The following is an 18,967-nucleotide window of genomic DNA, read 5'->3' on the forward strand; positions in this document are numbered from 1 at the left end:
CTGAGCAGCGGCCGAGGCATCCAAGGCCAGATTCCCCGCCAGCGTCTCTGATAGTACCCGGCCATCTCGTAGCGGTAGCAGATCCGCGGTGCGCTCGACGCTTGCCATGATCACATCCGCAAGCCCAACTGAACGCGCGCCAGAGGCTGTCGGCGTCGCTTCCAGAACGCGCCAGGCTAGGAAGCCTCACAACAGACCTTTTGGTCGAAGGCTTGGCGACTGGAAGCGCAACGCTGGAAAGACATCAACGTCGCCATTCTACCTTACCTCAGCAACCCACAGGCTCACGACGACTGTTGTGCCTGTACATTCGGGCAACCCTTGCTTGACCTTGTTACACAGGGCCCCGAAGTCGTTGCAGGAGACCCCCGCGGTGATATGTCGCCATGCCTTACCTCGTCCGTGTGTGCTACCAGCGCTTTCCCTTCAGCCAGGGCACCTTGTATTAGTTCGTGCCGTGGTGACTCCACGACGCAAGCAACGATGCGGATGCGTGAGCGCCGCCGTTTTGCGTAACACTATGGCGCGCCCATGCTGAGAGAGGCAAGAGCAAGACTCAGGAGGGCAGTCGACGCGAGCGAGTCTTGGTGACGCCCCGGGCTGGCAGCACAGAATGAGATCCCGTCACGGGCCACAACAATAGACGGGTGCTCTGCCAGACGCGGGACGTACTACACGTACTGGCTTGCTGTGCAGACTTGCGAACGAAACAAAAATGCATGCAAAGAGCCACGCGCTGCTCCACAGGGCTGCAGGCCGCTTGATTTCCCGCGGCGAAGCATGAGATGTGAGTTTTGGAGACTTACATGCTCGCCGTTCCCTCAAGACACGCACGCACGCACGCGTTCGACAAGCTTCCCCCGCCCAGGCGTGTCGTCTGATCGAGACAGCCGGCCGGGTATCTGGTTTGGTGGGAGGCTCTGCCCAGCAAGCTGCCCGGTGCCGCCTGGCTGGCCAATCGCTGCGGGGTCCCTTGCCGCCCAGGGACCAAGCTTGATTCACTGATGTGTTTCAGGACGCAGCACAGGGCCCCTGGACTGGACGCAAGACGTACAGTGGGGCCGCGCAGTACCGGGCGTGGCTAGCCAATCCACTGGACAAGCTTGTACACCAACCTAAGTTCAAAGAAAGTGGTAAAGTCGGGTACCTCGAAGCTGGGCAGTTTGCTGGGGCATGGCCTCGCCAGCAGACGCGGCGGGGCAATCGATGGAACGGATGGATGCCCTCACTGCCCGCCCGGGCCTGAGATGAGGGTGCCTCGGCGGTGTGTCCACTCCCGTCCAGTGCAGTCCTGTGAGGCCGCCGTTGAAGAGGGAGCCGACGGCGACTGTGCTGAGCGGAGATTGGAGCTTCCCACGTTGGGTGACATCACTCGGCCACAAAGCCAGCTGAGAGCTCCCATCCCACGGAGGGCCCCGCCGCTAACAACAGCCGAGCTGGCATCGCAATTCATTCGCCGCCGCTGATTGCCTTTAGTACCTGAGGCGAGGAGGAGGCGGTGGTGGTACTACGTACCGTGAAGCAAGGATCGCCTCGGACAGCTTTCTTCGTGCCCCTCCCCAAACCCCTCCTCCTGGCGTCCCCTCTCCCCTGGGCTCCCTCCTTTTTGTCCTTCATCATCATCACTCCCCTCCCCCTCTTGCCCATCGAGCAACATCTACCAGCGTTGCTCGTCGCTCACTTGGCCTCCAACTAAAGCTATCAACACCACGCGCACCCAAGCTTGCGGCAACCCGCCATGCTCGACTTCAGGAATCCCGGCCTCCTGCTGGGCTTGATTATCCTCGTCGCCCTGGTCACCCCGGCCGCCGCCTTTGGTGCTGGCAACATTGCCTCCATCTCCAAGGTCGAGGGCCAGAACTGTGCGTAACCTAGTCTCCCACTACATCGACCCCGCGTGCAAAGCTGACCCAGCCACTGGTATCTAGGGCGACACGGCGATATTGAAGATGCGCTCCTCACTCTGGCCATGGCCCGCGCCATGAAGCACAAGAAGTTCAACAAGATCATGGTCTCCCGAGTTTATTTTGGCAACTGGCTGCGTGACTACTCCCAGGCCATCGACGTGGGCACCGTCAAGTCCGTGTCCGCCGAGGCCATCCGTCTGCTCCTCTCGGTGCTCGGATTCTTGACCTTTGGCTACGGCTCTGGCGAGTTCGAAATCACCGCAGACCGCCTTGGCTGCTACCGCCCCGAGGATCACATTGACAACCCCAAGAACTATGCCGACAACCAGGATGCTCGTCAGTACGACCGACGGCTCCGTGGCCCCGTCGATGAGGAGCGAGAACTGGCCGTCGACCCGGAGACGGGCATGAAGAACTACATCGCCAATGAGCGTGCCGGAATCATGACCTCTGCTAAGCACGTGAGGAAGCTGTTCTCCGGCTGCATTGAGCTCGGCCGTCGCTACAAGGATCGCGGTAACAAGGAGGACCTGTACGAATCGCTGCGCCTGATGGGCACTGGCCTGCATTGCCTCGAAGGTAAATGATTTGAGTTCTGGTTTGCTGTTTCTTAGCTTACCGTGCTGTGCTGACAATGCTTGCAGACTTCTTTGCCCATAGCAACTACACAGAGCTCGCCTTGATCGAGATGGGCGAGCGCGACGTCTTCCCGCACGTCGGGCGAGACTGCAGAATTCGCCTCGAGGGCGCCCGCGGAGACGTTCACCCTATTGTCACCGGTACTTTTGGCGGCGTCGACTTTCTCCACTCCGTCGTGGGCGAAGGTAGGCACTCCGATGTGCATTCTTTCTACGTGACAGCGCGCTGATGACTATACTAGTTTCCGACAAGATGACCCAGAACGAGATCGAGGAACTCGAGGGCACCCTTCAGGACAGCAAGACTGCAGACACGAGCCTTCTCCGTGATCTCCTCGACAAGATCCCCGACGGTCTTTTTGGTAACAAGAATCAGAGCTCTAGGATCGACGAGATTCAGAGCAACGCCAACGCCGCCCAGATGCAGAACACATCCGTCTCGCCGCGCAACCCGGAGGAGTTCACTGTCTACGTCCGAAACATTTATCAGCAGATCATGCCGGCTATCCAGTTCCATGACGACGTCATGAAGAGTATCACGAGCGCTGTCGAGAAGATCCCCGTGCTTCCCAAGATTATCGAGCAGCTGGAGGAGCAGCTGTCTAAATTCGTCTTCTCCATCATCGCTCCATTTGTCGTCCCCCTGATTCAGCAGATCCGCAACGAACTGCGCACCGGATCCGAGGAGATTGTCCACAGCAGCGAGCAGGAGCAGCACATTGTCTTCAACAACGATCGCTGCGATGATCCCACTCACTCGATGTTGTCCAAGGACCACTTTTCTAACGTACGTGCTATACTCAAGTCAACCCCCCAATGAGGCGTATACATGCATGATGCTAATCGGCTTGACAGATTCTGAACGAGATCGCCGGCCGGACGGCCGCCAGAATGCTGCATTGGGTTGTGCCTCAGCTCATGGATGCCATTGACGACGATAACACCGACGTCAACAGGCTCCTCGACCGCATCGTCAACGGTGTCATGCACCACCCTGCGCAAAAGGACATGGGGCGCGACGGCGTCTCCGAGGCGCGCAACATCATCTTCGATCAGGTTAAGGAATGGTGGAACCAGATGGGCGACGACCAAAGGAACGACTATCGCCGCAAGCTGTCTCGCGAGGGCGTCCAGCGAGGCGAGAACCATAAGGAAGGCGTCTACGACACTGGCCACGGCCACGGTTGCTGTGGCAAGCTGCAGATGCGCAAGCTGTACGGCGAGCCAGACACGCTGGAGGGCAAGATTGCGGGGGCAGCTGCCGATGCCATCTTCCAAGGCGCGACCGGTGCCATCTCTGGCCTCGTGGAGCAGAACACTGGCTTCAAGCTGCCTTCCACACAGGGATCCCAGCAGGAGCAGCGTCAGGAAGAAGGAGGCCTGGGTGGCTTCCTTAGCGCAGCAGGCTCCATTCTCGGCGGTGCGTTTGGCAAGGATGAGACGGAGAAGCACAGTAGCCAGCGTCGCGAGGACGATGGCTCGTACACGCAGACAGAGACAGAGTACGGCCGCCACGGCAACCGTTACGGGCAGGCTCAGTACACGGAGACCCAGCGCCCTGACGGCAGCAGCCAGTCTCAGTACAGCCGCTTCGAGCAGCAGGATTCGTACGGCGGCCGTCAGACGTCTGGCTACGGGTACGAGGAGACGACGGAGAGCCGTCCGACGTATGGCGGCGGCTACGAGCAGCGAACCGAGCGTCACGAGTATAAGAGCTCGAACGCAGATAGCTATGGAGGTGGTCGTACGGGCGGGCACGCCAGCGAGTACTCGCGCCAGGACAATGACAGCTACGGACGTCGCCAGGAGAGCAGCGGTTACGGCCGAGAGGAGAGCGGCTACGCCAGTGGGTATGGACGCCAGGATAAGGACAGCTACGGCGGCGGCAACCGCCGTCGTGACGATGACAGCTATGGCAGCGGCTATGGCGGTGGAAACAGGCGCGACGAGGACAGCTACGGCGGTGGTGGCAGGCGCCGTGACGATGACAGCTATGGCGGTGGCGGCGGCTACAAAGGTCGCGAGGACAGTGGCTACGGCGACGAGTATGGACGCCGCGAGGAGGGAGGCTACCGAGGGTCCGAGGGCCGAGGTGGCTACGCCGCCGAGTACGAGCGCGGGGGCGACGACGACGACAACGAGAGCGGCCGTCGACGCCAGCACCACGGCCGTCGCGAGGAGGGAGGCTACGGAGGCGGCGGCTACGGTGGTGGATACTAGAGCGTTTCGCGGTCATTCGTGACGGTGAGGCAGGGTCTGGTACTCTGTCGCACGCTTTGTCTGCGCTGAGCGTGCTAGCGTGAGTCGACGAACCGACAGGCTGAGGGGAAAGGGAAAAAACTGGTGGAGATATCTCGCATGGGCGGTGGTTCGGGAACGATGTCTGACAGATAGGGCTCATAGAATGCCAGATTGATGGATCGATCCAGTGCATGCTTTCCCTGGTACTCAGGCAGGGCCCCTCTTTATCGAAATCTGTGAGACGGGTATATGCATGCGCGAGCACGGAACAAGCACGATGTAGCCTGCCCTATCAGTCGCGTCGGTCCCTCCCCCCTTCATCCGCCCGTTGCTGCCCGACACGGCACACGAGGCCGGCCGCCCACCTGGCGCGGTGTGGTGCGACCCGCTGCGAGACGGCGACGAGGAGGAAGAGCAGCACGGCAACATCAACGTCAACGACGAGGGGAGAAGATCTCGATGGATTGCATCTCTCGGCGCCCTGCAGGGTGCGTTCCGCGTGTGCTGCCTCTTTTTGGAGGGGGGGGGGGGGGTTTCTGGCTCTACGTACGAACGGCGACGAGGCAAGAGAAGGAAGGCGGGAGCGGCGCAGCCATCCAGGCAGGCAGGCTGGCAGGCAAGGCTGATGGGAGAGACAGAGAAGGGAAGGGAAGGGGGGCATCAAGCGGCGACGACACTTTTCAATATGGGGTGAGAGAGAGGCGCGCGAGTCCCAAGAACAGACAGACAGACAGACAGACAGACAGACAAGACGAGACGGGGACGGGGTCGGGGACGGGACGAAAGACAATGAACGTTTCGTCGTTGTTCCCGCACGCGCTCGGCGCGCGTGGGCATTTATTGCACAAGGTGGCGTGGCGTGGGCCGTGGCGTAGTCGGCGGGCGCGGGGCGGGGCGGGGCGATCCCGCGCGGTTGTGTGTGGGGGCGAGGAGGGAGGTCTGTTGTGGCCCGGTTGTGCTTACGTACGTGGGTACATACGCGTGGTTGAATCTGGCTACCCTAGACCCATGATGGCGCGCGCGAAAATGGATGCCGAGATTGGAGATGATTGTAAGGTTTGAGTGCATGGTGGTGGTGGATGTGGTTGATGACGGTGGTACGTGGTGTTTCGGGTCTACTTTACGGAGTGATGCGCGGAGTCTCCGATGTAAACGATGTTTGTGGGTTGGGAGTATGCCCGTTCAAACGCGTAGCGGCGTATGTGTGTCGGGGCAGATTAGCTGCAGCAGGTACAGTACGCAAATAGTCAACCAACATATCGAGACGGTGGCAGCAGCGACCAACTCTATCAAGAACAACACACACAGACACCTCACAATGCAACCACCGCACTGTGCCAAAGTGCCATTCGCCGAGCAGCAAAGCACAAATCTGGGCCAGGAACCAACAGCCGAAACGCATGCAGGCTTCCAGAAGCCCATCGCCCATCGCCATCCGGGTCGCCGACGCCCTGGGCCGGCCGCGGCTATGTTCGATTCGGTACGGGGCAGCCGAGCGAGATATGGAGCGGCGCCGCCACGCGATGATGCGCCGCCGCCGTCCCAGTCCCTGTTCCTTTCCTCCCTCTTCGGTGCTCCGGCCTTCTCATCTCTCTCCCACCCTCTCCTTCCCGCTTCGTCGCAACAGCGCCAACAACAATAGTTACAGCAATAACAATGTAGGCACGGTGATACGTACTTCATACGTACGCGCGCGCGCGCGCGAACCCGTTGGCGGCGCGGGCACGTGCGTGCCGCTCGGATGCTCGCCGAGAAGGGGGGACCACCGAGGTATCCTCCTGGGGGGGGGGGCGACCCTGCTTGCTGCTGATGCTTGATTGCCTTAATGCCGCAAACCATTGACAGGGCGCTGACAAAAAAGGCCGCCCGCGGGTCGGGCGCGGCAAACAATATCGACGATGACTCTGCGGGTGGTTGCGATTGCTGCCACGCGCTGCGGGCGCGAATCCGGGGCGCGTCACGCTCGGCCATGGAGCTGGGCGTCAAGCCCGCCTGGCTGCAGTCGCCCGGCTGCAAGTCATGATGGAAGGAGAAGCTAGTAGAGTACGTATGCACGCACGTACGTAAAAATCGGTGGCTGCACGCGCGCGTGGTTGCAGACGCGGGACCGATGGGCGAGGTGGCCTGGCTCTTGGGAGCCGGTGGCGGTGGTAACGGTGCACGACGCCCCTCCCGCCACCATCTCCAACGGCAAGCCTTCAAGTCAAACGATGCTTTCCGAGTGAGTGACACAGCTACGTCATCGAGCCTCCTCGTAGGTACATGTACTGCTGGCTGCACGTACCGAACTCCGAGAGACAGGGACAAGGCACGGCGAGTCGCGACGGTACGCGTGCAGCAACGTGGTTGCCTCGTCGTCCTGGAGGTGCATAGAATACCGGTGGCCGGTCTCAAAGCTCCCATATGCAATGGAATATTCCAACTGCAGACGTCCAAGAGGACAGCAGGGCTGACTGCTTCCGCTTCGCCTTCTCGCCGCGATTGCACCAAGAAAACCCACCGTTCAATAGCACGCCGATGGTGCTGCCGATTTGGATCCTTCGTCTTGTGTAGGTCAGCAGTATCGTCACAACGCGACTTGAGCACGGCCCACCGGCCGAGGCGACGGAGAGCAGGACCACCATTGACACTAGGGATGGCTGCAGGCCGGCGGCCTGTCCCAGTATCCATTGACGATGCCATCGACATCAACAAGGGGGCGGAGACCTCAGCGTGACTCGGCTGCAGGAAGCTGGGCCGCCATGGCGCCATTTGCCGCCCTCGGGGGTCTTTATCGACGGCGGCTCACGGTTGCTCAAGTGCACAGAATATCACGATGGCACGTCTGACTGATGACCGAGCTAGTCGACCACTTTCTGCTGCACTGATGAACCTTGTGCTATCGTGTTGTCTTTGTAAGCTCGCACGAGGCGCCCTAACCAGGTTCAGGGGCATTAGTACGCCGCCTGCTGTGGTAATGAGGACGCCAGAGAGGGGAGAGACTTATCAAGTCGACATTCCTGCTTCATCGCGCAAACTTTAATCGCAGGTGGATATGTAACGCACTCCAAAGTCCAATGCACAGTAGATTAGTTAACCGGGCCTGATCCTCTGGCAGGCTGATAGCTGATACGCCATGGTGTTTGAGCTGCGACTATTATCGTGAGAGGCGTCGTGAGGGTATCCACAAGGTGCTGCCGCCGTCGGCCTGCACAGCGCGCCTACGGCCAACGTACAGTGATGTACATACGTATATACGCTGCTGCTGCCAGCGCCCGACTGGCTCGCGAGAGCTCTCGAACTGCTGGTGACTGTGAGGGCCCCGGCCCGAGACCTTTGACGTGGACTGAAGCAAAAATAGAATCCGGCACGGTGAAATTGTCATCTGCAAGCCGATCGCTGCTCACATCTGCCGCAGGATTTGGATCGCTGCATTCCGCAGCCGCTGGTCGGTGTCGTCGTCACCCCACAAGGAGGGCCTCCACGCCGATGATTGACTACATGTGCGTACCAACCGACCGACTGCCTCGTGGAGCAGGCCCTGCCACACCCTGTGGCTGAACGAGGCATCGAGGCAACGAAGCGAGGGACGGTTGGACGGGCTGGCGCGGACTTGGACGTACGGTACGTAGCTGGACGTCCCACCGGGCCGTGGCGACGATCACCGACGACGATGAGGGGTCCAGCTGTTCAAGAGCCACCACGTTGGGACTGGTGGTGGTGCCTGGGGACGGGCGTGAGACAAGCTTTCTTGTCGATGGTGCTTGGCCCTGCGGGCACGTTCGCATTCCGATTCGACGACGAGGGAGCACTGGGAGGGAGCCACACAGCCCGCAAGCGAGTTATGCAGCGGGGTGTTGACGGAGGAGGAGGATGATGCTGGTTTGTTACGTCGCAGCGATCTCCCATCCAGCTTAGCCGCGACATCAGCAGACAGAGAGAGGGACGGAGAGAGAGAGAGAGACAGCCCAGAGTTGGGCAACCTGTCTCCTTCTCCTGTGGTCATCACAAACAGCCTGACCTCTGCCCCCCTGCACCTTGTGCCGATCAACGGCGAACACGGGGATGCAGGAAGGAATACGCGGCCCGATGGCTAGGACGACGACACGAAAGCGACGAGGCTGAGAGGGATCGACGGGTGAGGGCGGCCTCCGAGTCTCTCCGGGCCTTTGGGGGAAGGGGGGCTTGGAGGGACCCTGCCCTGCCTTGTGAGGGCCTTGGAAGTCCCTGGGCGTGAACCACGGACTTGCCTTCTCGATGCGGCTGCGGCGTGATCTGGGCCCGATTCGAACGTTGCCCAGGGTCGCAGCAGTAGCAGACGGTGGTGCTTCTCGGAATTTGGTGATGGTGGGTGGGCACCAAAGACTGGCTGGCCGAAAGGGAGAGCGGGTGGCGCCAGCCGGGGTATCGGGTCAGTCATGGACTCGGGGCGGGCCAGGGCCTCTGACAGAATGGAAGAGGAAGAGTGGAAGTTTCAGAGGCCATCCACTGAAGCTACAGGTACTACGTTAGTACCTAAGGTACCTATAGCATAGTACTAACCTACCTACTAAAGGAAGGACCAACCTGAAGCTGCCCGGCGTTGCAAGATCCGGGCATGCATGCCAGGCGGCGCGCTCGCTACCACACAGCGTCTGCCTCGGGTGCCGTTGTGATCGAGGTCGTCAACATCAATATCTGCTTGTGCCCGGTCGTCGCTACCAACAATTCAACGAAATGCGCATGAAGAAGACACATTCCGTGGTTCCGGGCGCGTGCAGGATCATCAGCATCAATGGGGCTGGAAGGGGGGCCCACCACCACCATTGCCAACTTGAGCTCGTGCTGGTACTAACGTATCATCTTTGCACAAGTTTTTCCTTGTGGATGCCACCACCACCACCACTGCACCACACCACCCATCCATCCCACCTCGCTCGCTCCTAAATCAGCCGGCGGGAGAACAGCAGGCCGGCCGGGGATTGAGATGCAGTGCAGTGCAGTGCAGTGTTGTGCAAACAAGAGCAGAGTAGACGGCCCTAGGCCCTGCCAATGGCTGGCATGGACGCAGGGCAGCGGTCCACCGCATGCTCGCTGCGGGATCCCAGGCAACCTTATGTAACTCCCTGCATCCAATCAGCCATTGCGCTGTGCCGTGTGCCCACGCCTGGCGCTCGCCGCCGTAGGCCTCCTTTCCAGCGAGGTGAAGTACTTGGGGCCGGGGGCCCGTCATTTCGCAGATGGCGCCCGCTGATGACGCGCCACGGTGGTCCATCCGTGCGTGCGGCGCCGTGGTGCGTGTGCCTGAACGTGCTTTATTATCGTGTATCCTGCACGAGGCGCCCGGCAGAGAAGGAGGAGGAGGCGGCGGCGGGTGAAGAAATCTTTGATCGACCTCGCCGCCCCTCCCGACGCCTCCGTGCGGGCGGGACGGGTGCCCTGACGATGGATTTATGCAGGGCCGGCGTTTTTGTAGTACATCGGTAATGCGACCACAATGCGTACCTTGGGTACTAGGTACCTTGCCTATTGGGTACGTGGGTAAATATACTTGTACGACGTAGCACCTACTAAGGTATGGCCTCGTTGCCGTCGTACGGATAGGCCCGCTCGCTCGACGACAAAATCGGAAGAGAGAGAGAGACAGAGAGAGAGAAAAAGGGCCTCGGAAATGTTTCTTTCTTGACGACGGAAGGTTTGACTTGTTGAACAGGATAGGATAGGACAGCGCAGGGAACCTGTTGTCGTCACGGCGGACATTCCGAGATGGTACTTCGTGTACAGACCTTGAGGAAATGGCAAAAAGCATCTTCACAGCCACCATCTGCTGTTGCCCCCGCACCACCAGTTTGATCCTGGTGCGCCCGCTGCAAAGAACCCTGCACGGCTTGCCGTTCCACCCGCCATTGGACCCCCTTTGGCGAGACAACTTCACGTCCATCAAGGAAGGCCTGGAGACGTGCGTGTGTGTTGGCCGCTTGCCAGCCTGCAAGCCATGCCGCGCGCCGGCGGACGTGCCTGACTGGTCGTTGTCGTCTTTGATGAGCAGGCAAAAACAGCCACCCGTTGTCCGCCCCAATGTGTTTGTCGTACAAAGTAAGGATACGACGCAGGTATTATTTCCGTCTCGCCTGCCTTGCGCGCATGTCTTTGAACCTGCCCGGGCTGCTGCTGCCGCTGGCGGCATGGCCCGTTGCCGTCCGCCCGCCCGCCCACGCGCGGTGCTGCCCCGTGCCCCCCGTACCTCGTATCACCTCGAGGTCGCGCGCACTTGAGGAAGGAGAAAAAAAAGAAGGGCGAGACGAAGAAGCAAAAAAGGAGGGAAAAGAGTTAGAGACCGACCGGCCCGTGTCGTTGATTCCTTCTGCAATCCCTTGCGGCCGACATCCTCTCGACCCATCCGTCAAGCGGCCGTCTCGCCGGGTCAGACGCCGACTCCCGTGGACGCGCCGACCGCACCGCGGGACTTTGTGAACGTTAGCTGTGAAGTCAGGCAGTGAGAGGGTGAGAGTGAGGAGGTGACGTCCTCAGCTCCTCCAGTTCCGTCCACCACCACCACCCCCCCCTCCCCCTTCGGGACAGACAGCCAGCCCAGCCCAGTCCAGCCCAGCCAGACACCTCCTCCCGCTGGGGTCTGGCCTAAACGGGGCGCCCCCCCCCGCTGCAAGTCCGCCACCTGCCTACCTACCTACCACCACCTGCCTGCCTGCCTGCCTGCCGCCAATCAAGCCTCCGGCGGCTGACTCCCCCCTTTCGACAACAGGGGGAACCGCCCACTGGGGCCCTCCTCCACCCACTGTGCGTGCGTGGCCGCTGCTGCGTCACTTCCACTGCCCGGGCTTGTTGCACTCCATTCTATCAATCGTTCCATTTCCACCCAACGACGGCCGCCCCGGTTCCCTTCTCCCGGCGCTCTCCACGCACGTACGCACGCACGCACGCACGCACTCCCACCCTCACCTCATCCTCGCCTTCCGCCGTCGCCACCGCCGCCGCCGCCATCGACATTCAACATATACCCGCCCGTCCGCCCGCCGCCGTCGCGCGCCATCCCGCTCGTTCCCAGATTGCCGTCCTCGTCGTCGTCATCGTCGCCCTGCGCGCTGCAACGCTCGGTTGCAATGACATGTCGCCTCCCCCGATGCCGCCGAACATGACTTAGGAGAATGTGTAAGGAAGCACCGCCGTTGCCCCGGCAGACAGACGTGGCCCGGCCTTGGCAACAACTTCCCCCATGCTGACACTTGCTTTGCTCGCAGCGCTCACCGAACTTCGAAATAGCGTGTACGTTTGTCTGCTCGTTGCCCTGCCTTGCGATGCGATCCTTGCTCCCCCCCGCCGTGACTCGACGCTCGCCCTCGAGTCCGCCCCTCATCGCTGTCCCTGGCCACGCCGACCACCGTCGCCCTCTGCAAGCACCACCTCCCGTCGCTCGTTCCGGCGCTGACTTGTCACCAGACTCCTATTCAGCAATCCAGTATGGGCCGGCGCCAATACCGTTCCCTCGACGCTCGTCCGGAACATTACCGCGCGCACCGTTCGTCTCCCAACCCTCGTCCCCGACGTCGCCTCCCCGCCAGCTGTCTACTGACTGATTGACTGACTGACTCTTTATCGCCGCCGAGCAGAGCCAACTGGCCTATGAAGAGCGCTTGACAAACAACCTCACGACGTTGAGTACCCGCAATGCCGAAAAGCTCGACGGCACCTTTGGTGGCCTGCTGTACGTCCCGGCCGTCACCAGCGTCCCCTCCTGCGACGTGCAGCAGTACGACTTTATCCCCCGCAACGTCACCCGCCGCCAGCAACTCCCCCCTAGCAACTTCAATGTCGTCGCCATAGCCCCCTGGTTCAGCATCGACTGCACCCTCGCCTACCTCCGCTCCGCCTCCCACGGCCCCATACGCGCCTTCATCTTCTACAAGCCCAACAACTCGACCAATAAGCCCCAAGAGGTCGACTCCCCCGTGTGGAACCTCGACGATGGTGGCGCCTGGAGGAAGAACTACCACTTCCCCATCTTCGCCATCCCAGGCCTCGAAGGCCAGAAGATTATGACGCAGTTGAGTCGCTACTCAGGCAACGTCAACGAGGTTCCTCACGGGCCGGAGCTCAGCCAGATATTTGGCCCCAATCCAAACGACTACGTGCGCATATGGACCGATCTGACCCTTCAGAATTCGAGCAACGTTCCTGCCGTGTGGGCCTTTGTGCTGATTGTTATCGGTGCCCTCTTGCTGATTATTAGCGCCGTCTCCCTCACCATGCATTTTGTCCAGCGCCGAAACCGAAAGTCGCTGAAGCGTCGAGTTCAGTCTGGCGAAGTCGACCTCGAGGCCATGGGTGTCAAGCGACTGACCGTGCCAGCGTCGCACGTCAAAGACTTTCCTCTATTTACCTACAACGCCGAGCCGGACCTCGTCGACGCGCCCCCGGCGCCCAGCTCACCCGGTGCGAACCCATCGCCGCCGTCCAAGAAGCGAAAGGGCCGCCGCTCCGAGCACCGCACTTCGGCGACCGATTCCACGACCGTTGTTGGCTCTCGGAGCACCCGCAGCGTTAGAAGCATACGCAGCAAGCGGTCGAGCATCACCGGTACGGGTGACACGACGGCGACGAACAACCAACCAAACTGCCACATCTGCTTATGCAGCTTCGAACACCGCTCTTCCATCATTCGGGAATTGCCTTGCGGCCACATCTTCCACCCAGCCTGCATCGACGAATTCCTCACCCAGAACAGCTCCCTCTGTCCCATGTGCAAGCACTGCATGCTGCCGCGGGGCTACAGTCCGAAAATCACCAACGGCATGGTCCGCCGAGAGAGGGCAGTGCGGCGGCTGAGACAGAGGGTAGACCTGGAGGACTCTTCCTTTGAATCCAACGATACGAAGCTCAAGGAATGGGGCAAGCGGCTCTTCAGCTCGCACGGAACGGCGGCACCGACTGCAGCCGACGTGCCCATGACGCCCCTGTCGGCTTCTCATCCCGCATCGGATCAGGTCGAGCCGGACACCCCAGCAGTTGCCATGCCCAACAACGCGACGGCACAAATGGAGGGTGACGAGACGCACGACACAACCAACGCCCCGCCGATGGCCGCCGCGACCAAAACGGGGAGACCGCGAAAGGCCCGGCCGCGGGCTTTGCGACTGCTGCCAACGCACCATGAAGAGGGCGAACCCAAAGATGCCGCTCCGCAGGTCGGGCGGTCCAGCCCCTCGTCATTTGCCAGGGAACGCATGCGACAGATTGCAGCCAATAACGCGCCGTTTGATGATCCGGACCATCAACGGCCTAGATGTAAGATCCGTCGACGTTTATCCATGTCTGCCACGAGGACAAGAACTGACGTGTCACATAGGGCGGCGGGCACTGTCCAAAGCATTCCCGGGCTTCTGACGACGGTCATGTTTTGGCACTGGCGGAGGCGCTGACTGATAGCGTGGGTGTTGGCATCATCACTTTGCATGGCAATGGCGTTTTGTCTTTTTCATTTCTTTTTCCTGGGTCCGGGCCTCATCTCGGGAAATGTTGGGTCGGCAAAACATGGGATGCATATCACGAGGAAAGGTACACCTAGTATTTGGAAACGGCGTTTGGACGAGATGGGAGGGTCTGTTTTGTTGCTCGGGACCGCGTCGCATGGAGGTCGGGTTGGACCCTGGCCACGCACGCACATCCCTGGACGCGAGCCGCGTTGGCAGCGGCGCACATGGATTGGCAACGGGCCGATGGCCCCTGGACTTGCAGCTCTGGTCGTATTTAACTCGGCTGTCGGACGTGGTCGGAAGTCGGGATACTGGAATCGGAGCGGCGAGGTTGTTGGGCCACAGCCGGACGACGGTGAACGGTGGTTTACGTCCGAGCCCTGACGGTGAAGCGAGCGCTACTGCTGCTTGCCGCCGGCATGTACTGTACTACTACGTACATGTACGGACGGGATGGGCATTGTTTGTATGAAGGGCCTGGCTTCGCGAAGCAAAAGAGCAGTCTGGAATACAGCGAGAGCTGCGACGTGCCCGCAAGAAGGCACTTGATGTCACTTCATCTCACTTTGCGCGCGCGTAGCAAGCAAACCAACGCTTTTGTGTCGATGCCGTCGCATATTGCGTGTCAACACACTTTTGTACCAAGTATATGCATTGTTGGATGAGCGGGCGCGTGGCGACCTGGAATACCGTCCATACCCCAAGGCTTGATGTTGGGAGATAAAGTACGAAGTACCACTAACGTAGTGTGCCTATCGTGTGTACATACATGCATGCTGTGCCGTACCAGGGCGGGCATCCATGTCGCGAAAGCAACCTACCGGCCGCCCTTCATACTGTGTATGTGTGTACACACAGATTCTTCTCCCTCTCACTCTCAATGAAAGAAGAAAGACACAAAGACAATCACCACCACCACCACTACCACTATCACCACCTTTGAAAGGCAGGAAGGCAGACACGCACGCCCCACCATCCTCTCCCACCTCCCGTCTGTCTTTCGTGTGTGTGTGTGTGTGTGTGTGTGTGGTGATTTTGACGACGTGTGTATCGTCTTGAGTATATATATACTATATGCCGTACCTACTTTCAAGTAGTAACTAACTTACCTCGCACATCGCGTGGCTGATTAATCAATCCAACAAACGCCGGCCTGAAATCCATCCATCCATCGATCGTCCATCCATCACGCATCTAAACAACAGGCCAGGAACCAAAAAGGTTGAGGTGGAGGAGGAGGGATAAAAAATGTTCCGTTACAAAAAATTGAGAAAAGAAAAGAAAAAAAGACAACCCAAAAACTCCGGGCATGGAAAAATTGGACAACGCGAGCTTTACACTTTGTACTTGTTTGGTTCCCGGATATACTTTCTAGAGTCCTCCTTTCTCATCCGTCTGTGCTGCCCGGGGGGGGGGGGGGGCGTCAATGGTCCTCAGGGGGATGTGAAGCAAGCCCGGCGCAGAGACCCGAGGTAGATAGGTAGGTAGGTGGGTACGTTGGCAGGCAGCCATGATCGGCCTGTCTCTTTCCCTTCTTCTCCTTCTTCGTGTTCTTTGTTCTTTAGCGGCCGCGCGCCGCGTCAATGAGGCGGTCCTCGTCGCTCTTGATGCCGGCCCGAGCCATGGCGTCCCGCACGCGCTCGTCCTCGGCGACGCGCAGCCTCGCGCGCGCCCCCTGCAGGCGCTCGACGCCGCGGTCGATGGTCTCGATGTGCACGCTCAGGGGGATGCGCGCGCGGCCGCCGCCGCCGCTACCCGTGCCCGTGCCGGCTCCTCCGGCCGCCACGGCGGCAAGCTCCGGCTCGGCGACGCGGTCGCGCAGGTCGCCGAGCCCGGCCTGGATGCCCTCGAGCTCGAGGATGAGGGCGCTGACCTGCTCGACGGCCGAGGAGCGCTGGGCGTCGACCTGGCGCAGCAGGGCGAGCTGGCGGGCGAGGCTGTGCAGGCGGCGCGAGTTGGCGCCCACGAGGGTCCAGACGGTCCACAGGATCTCGTCGCGGCGCGAGGCGATGGTGGACGAGGAGCGCGACGTGATGTCGTAGATGAGCGAGAGGTGGTCCTCGGCCTGGGTCAGCAGGCGGAGGATGCCCTGCGCCTCGAGGATGAGCGTGGCGATGCGGTCCGATACGAGGGCCGTGTGCTCAATGTACTTGTCGAGGATGGCGCGCTCGCTGAAGAGCTCGTCGTGGCCAGCCGTCGCGGGCTGGAAGGGGTAAAAGAGCCAGGCGGTCCACTCGGCGAGGGCCGAGGGTAGCCCGCCATCGCCGCCGCCGCCGAAGCCGCCGCCGTCGAGCGCCTCGGGCGACAGGGAGTCGATGTAGCGCGAGGTCCAGCGGTTGATGGAGATGACGGCGTCGACGGCGGAGCCGACGTGCGTGTTGAACTTTTGCAGGTCCGCGGCGGCGCGGCGGGCCATGTCGATGTAGCCGTCAAACTCGAGCACCAGCTCGCCGCGCGCCTGGATGTCGCTGTGGCGCACGAGGCTGCGCAGGTCGCGCACCGCCGCCTCGGAGCGCTTCATCTCAAAGGGCAGCGAGACGCCGTCGGCGCTCTTCTCGAGCACCTGCTCGAACTTGGACTGCACGCCCATGAGTTCGTCGAACTCGACGTGATGTTGTTGTTGGTGGTCGTGCGGCGGCCTGGCCGTGCCGTTGGGGAACAGGGGGAACGACGACGATGCGGATGACGGCGGGCAAAATGGCAGGCCGAGCAGCGACGCGCCGGGCACGCGGCACAGGGGCGAGACGGCGGCGTAGAGGCTGTGCGTGGCCATGTTCTGGGCGATGATGAGCCCGCCAAAGACGAGGTAGACGGCGAGCAGCGCGCCGAGCGGGTATTTTGCGTAGTTCATGGCGATGAGCACCACCTCGCCGGCCCAGACGAGAAGCTTGTGGACGGTGGACGGGAGGGCCGCGAGCAGGTGTCCCTTAATCCCCTCGAGGGTGCCGTCGCCGTCCTGCGTGCGGCTGCCGCGACGCTGCCTGGACGCTGCCGCTTTGTAGTCCGTCTCGTCGTCAAAGGAATCCCTCCTGGCCCCGCGGCGGCGCGCCCCCAACACCGCCGCCCTGTTCTTTGACGTCGGGCTGCCGAGGGTCGAAGCGCCGCCCTTGGCGCGGCGGCGCAGCGACCTGTCGTCGGTCGCGTCGTCCTCGTCGGCGCGTGCCCAGCCGTACGACGGGCGCACCGTGCGCGAGCTGTTCCCGCTGCTGCTCCGACCGCCGCCGACCACGTCCACCATGGGCATGCGGAACTGCGGCTCGGGCGTGCGGTAGGCGAGTCCGCTGCCCTGCGCGCTGCTGCGCCGCGACACCGCCAGGCTGGGGCGGAACGGCTCGCGCAGGATGACCTGCTCGTCGTCCTGGTGCTTGGCAAAGTCGCGGATGCTATCCTGCGAGGCGGCGGCGCCGGGCTGCGACTGCGACTGCGACGACGAGCCTGCGCCTCCGCCGACGCCGGCGGCTGAGAGCTGCGAGGGGAAGCCCGAGGACGGCTGGCCGCTCGACAGGGGCATCAAGATGCCGTCGTAGTCGTCATCGGCGGCGGGCAGCGACGAGGGTAGGATGGTGGTGTCGAAGCTGTCGTGCTCGCCCTCGACCATGCGCCAGGAGCCGTCGACGGGGAGGGAGCCTTCGGGCGCGAGGCCCGCGCCCGCCGCATCGTTGGCGGCACCGCGGCGCGAGCGGCGCGACATGTTCGCGGGATGGACGAGGTTTCTGAGCGCCGGGCTCGACTGTGTGTGAGCGGTTGGATAGATGGCCTCCTCAATTTCGGTGGGCGCCGCCTGCTTCTAGTTTGTAGAGGAGTAACAGCGACGGGGCAGAATGTCGACTTCGGCGCCGCGGCGAAATGCGCTTCCCGGGTCCGGCGCGTAGCAGGCAGCAGCAGCAGCAGCGGGCGTCGCCAAAGCCCTCGAGACGCGGGTAGTGGTCCGTCGCGTCGTCGCGTGGCGGGTGGCGTGTGCGTTGCGACCGAAAGAGCGGAGAACCAACAACACTTATAGACTGCTCTGGTGCTGGTGGCGAACGCGGAGAGGGGGAGGGGGGCCGTTTCGCAAGTCGATCGATTGCGGTATTGTTTAACAAGTGAGGCGGGCGCGAACGGTGTGAGTCATACGATGCGCAGGCAGGGTCTCGCGCATCCTCCGTTTTCTGGTTGCGCAAAAGCGAAGGCGACCGGGGGGGGATGAAGGTAGCGAGATTGACGAGCAGGCAGGCAGCGCGAGGTTGCGGGGAGGTTTGAGAGAGGAGAGAGAGAGAGAGCGCGTGCAGCGCGACGCCTCTATTTTGCGACAGGCGGCGGCAGGTTCCAGTTGTGCTGTCATTGGTGGGGCGGCGGTGCAGTGCAGCAGCGTAGCGCAGCGCAGCGCAACACAGCTCAGGGGATCAGGCAGGCAGGCAGGCGGTCGACCCCTCCTGCTTCCATCCCATCCATCCTTTTTGGGGACCTTGAGGTACTTTGTACTTGGTAGTAGTCACTTGGTATCTAAAAACTTGGGTGTAGTACCTTACTTAATACCTGTATACCTTATTCGTGGGACGCGCGCCGAGTCGAGTCGATTCGAGTCGAGTCGCCAGCTCAGCACCGTAGCGTAGCGGTGCTTCCTACCTTCGAGCCCCGTTCCAGACTGCCCGCCCTGTCAGTCTGACGTAGGGAGCTACGTAGTACCGGTAGTGTACCTACCTAGGCAGTTGGCTGCGGCTCCCCTCCCATGCATCCCCTTCCCTTCGGGGCG

General features: G+C 61.4%; 5 protein-coding genes across 5 annotated transcripts; 3 read left to right on the plus strand and 2 right to left on the minus strand.

The window, feature by feature from the left end:
* Positions 1 to 1,424: 1,424 nt before the first annotated feature.
* JDV02_009199 (uncharacterized protein) lies at positions 1,425 to 4,966 on the plus strand. Its single transcript, XM_047990847.1, has 5 exons — positions 1,425 to 1,862; positions 1,929 to 2,486; positions 2,552 to 2,731; positions 2,788 to 3,332; positions 3,401 to 4,966. The coding sequence occupies exons 1-5, from the start codon at positions 1,739 to 1,741 to the stop codon at positions 4,763 to 4,765; spliced, it is 2,772 nt and encodes a 923-aa protein (XP_047846856.1). The 5' UTR covers positions 1,425 to 1,738; the 3' UTR covers positions 4,766 to 4,966.
* Positions 4,967 to 8,426: 3,460 nt separating this feature from the next.
* On the minus strand, positions 8,427 to 8,771 carry JDV02_009200 (uncharacterized protein; the record flags this gene model as incomplete). Its single annotated transcript, XM_047990848.1, has 1 exon — positions 8,427 to 8,771. One exon carries the CDS (start codon positions 8,769 to 8,771, stop codon positions 8,427 to 8,429), a length of 345 nt encoding a protein of 114 aa, XP_047846857.1.
* Positions 8,772 to 10,539: 1,768 nt separating this feature from the next.
* Positions 10,540 to 11,019, plus strand: JDV02_009201 (uncharacterized protein; the record flags this gene model as incomplete). The annotated part of the gene is made up of 1 exon (XM_047990849.1): positions 10,540 to 11,019. One exon carries the CDS (start codon positions 10,540 to 10,542, stop codon positions 11,017 to 11,019), a length of 480 nt encoding a protein of 159 aa, XP_047846858.1.
* A 609-nt stretch (positions 11,020 to 11,628) lies between these two features.
* JDV02_009202 (uncharacterized protein) lies at positions 11,629 to 14,966 on the plus strand. The gene is made up of 5 exons (XM_047990850.1): positions 11,629 to 11,914; positions 12,004 to 12,028; positions 12,203 to 12,281; positions 12,373 to 14,047; positions 14,109 to 14,966. Exons 1-5 carry the CDS (start codon positions 11,911 to 11,913, stop codon positions 14,144 to 14,146), a joined length of 1,821 nt encoding a protein of 606 aa, XP_047846859.1. The 5' UTR covers positions 11,629 to 11,910; the 3' UTR covers positions 14,147 to 14,966.
* A 278-nt stretch (positions 14,967 to 15,244) lies between these two features.
* JDV02_009203 (uncharacterized protein) lies at positions 15,245 to 18,464 on the minus strand. Its single transcript, XM_047990851.1, has one exon. It carries the CDS (start codon positions 17,924 to 17,926, stop codon positions 15,797 to 15,799), a length of 2,130 nt encoding a protein of 709 aa, XP_047846860.1. The 5' UTR covers positions 17,927 to 18,464; the 3' UTR covers positions 15,245 to 15,796.
* Positions 18,465 to 18,967: the final 503 nt, after the last annotated feature.

This window comes from Purpureocillium takamizusanense, chromosome 9, assembly GCF_022605165.1.
Source record: "Purpureocillium takamizusanense chromosome 9, complete sequence".
NCBI classification, from domain to species: Eukaryota; Fungi; Ascomycota; class Sordariomycetes; order Hypocreales; family Ophiocordycipitaceae; genus Purpureocillium; species Purpureocillium takamizusanense.

Bases quoted from the DNA above. Each gene is read 5' to 3' on its own strand.
- JDV02_009202 (XM_047990850.1), top strand. The intron at 12,282-12,372 runs GTTCGTCTCCCA...GCCGCCGAGCAG, and splicing joins GGAACATTACCGCGCGCACC to AGCCAACTGGCCTATGAAGA. The intron at 14,048-14,108 runs GTAAGATCCGTC...CGTGTCACATAG, and splicing joins GGACCATCAACGGCCTAGAT to GGCGGCGGGCACTGTCCAAA.
- JDV02_009203 (XM_047990851.1), bottom strand. From the start codon at position 17,926: ATGTCGCGCCGCTCGCGCCGCGGTGCCGCCAACGATGCGGCGGGCGCG.
- JDV02_009199 (XM_047990847.1), top strand. From the start codon at position 1,739: ATGCTCGACTTCAGGAATCCCGGCCTCCTGCTGGGCTTGATTATCCTC. The intron at 1,863-1,928 runs GTGCGTAACCTA...ACTGGTATCTAG, and splicing joins CAAGGTCGAGGGCCAGAACT to GGCGACACGGCGATATTGAA. The intron at 2,487-2,551 runs GTAAATGATTTG...CAATGCTTGCAG, and splicing joins TGGCCTGCATTGCCTCGAAG to ACTTCTTTGCCCATAGCAAC.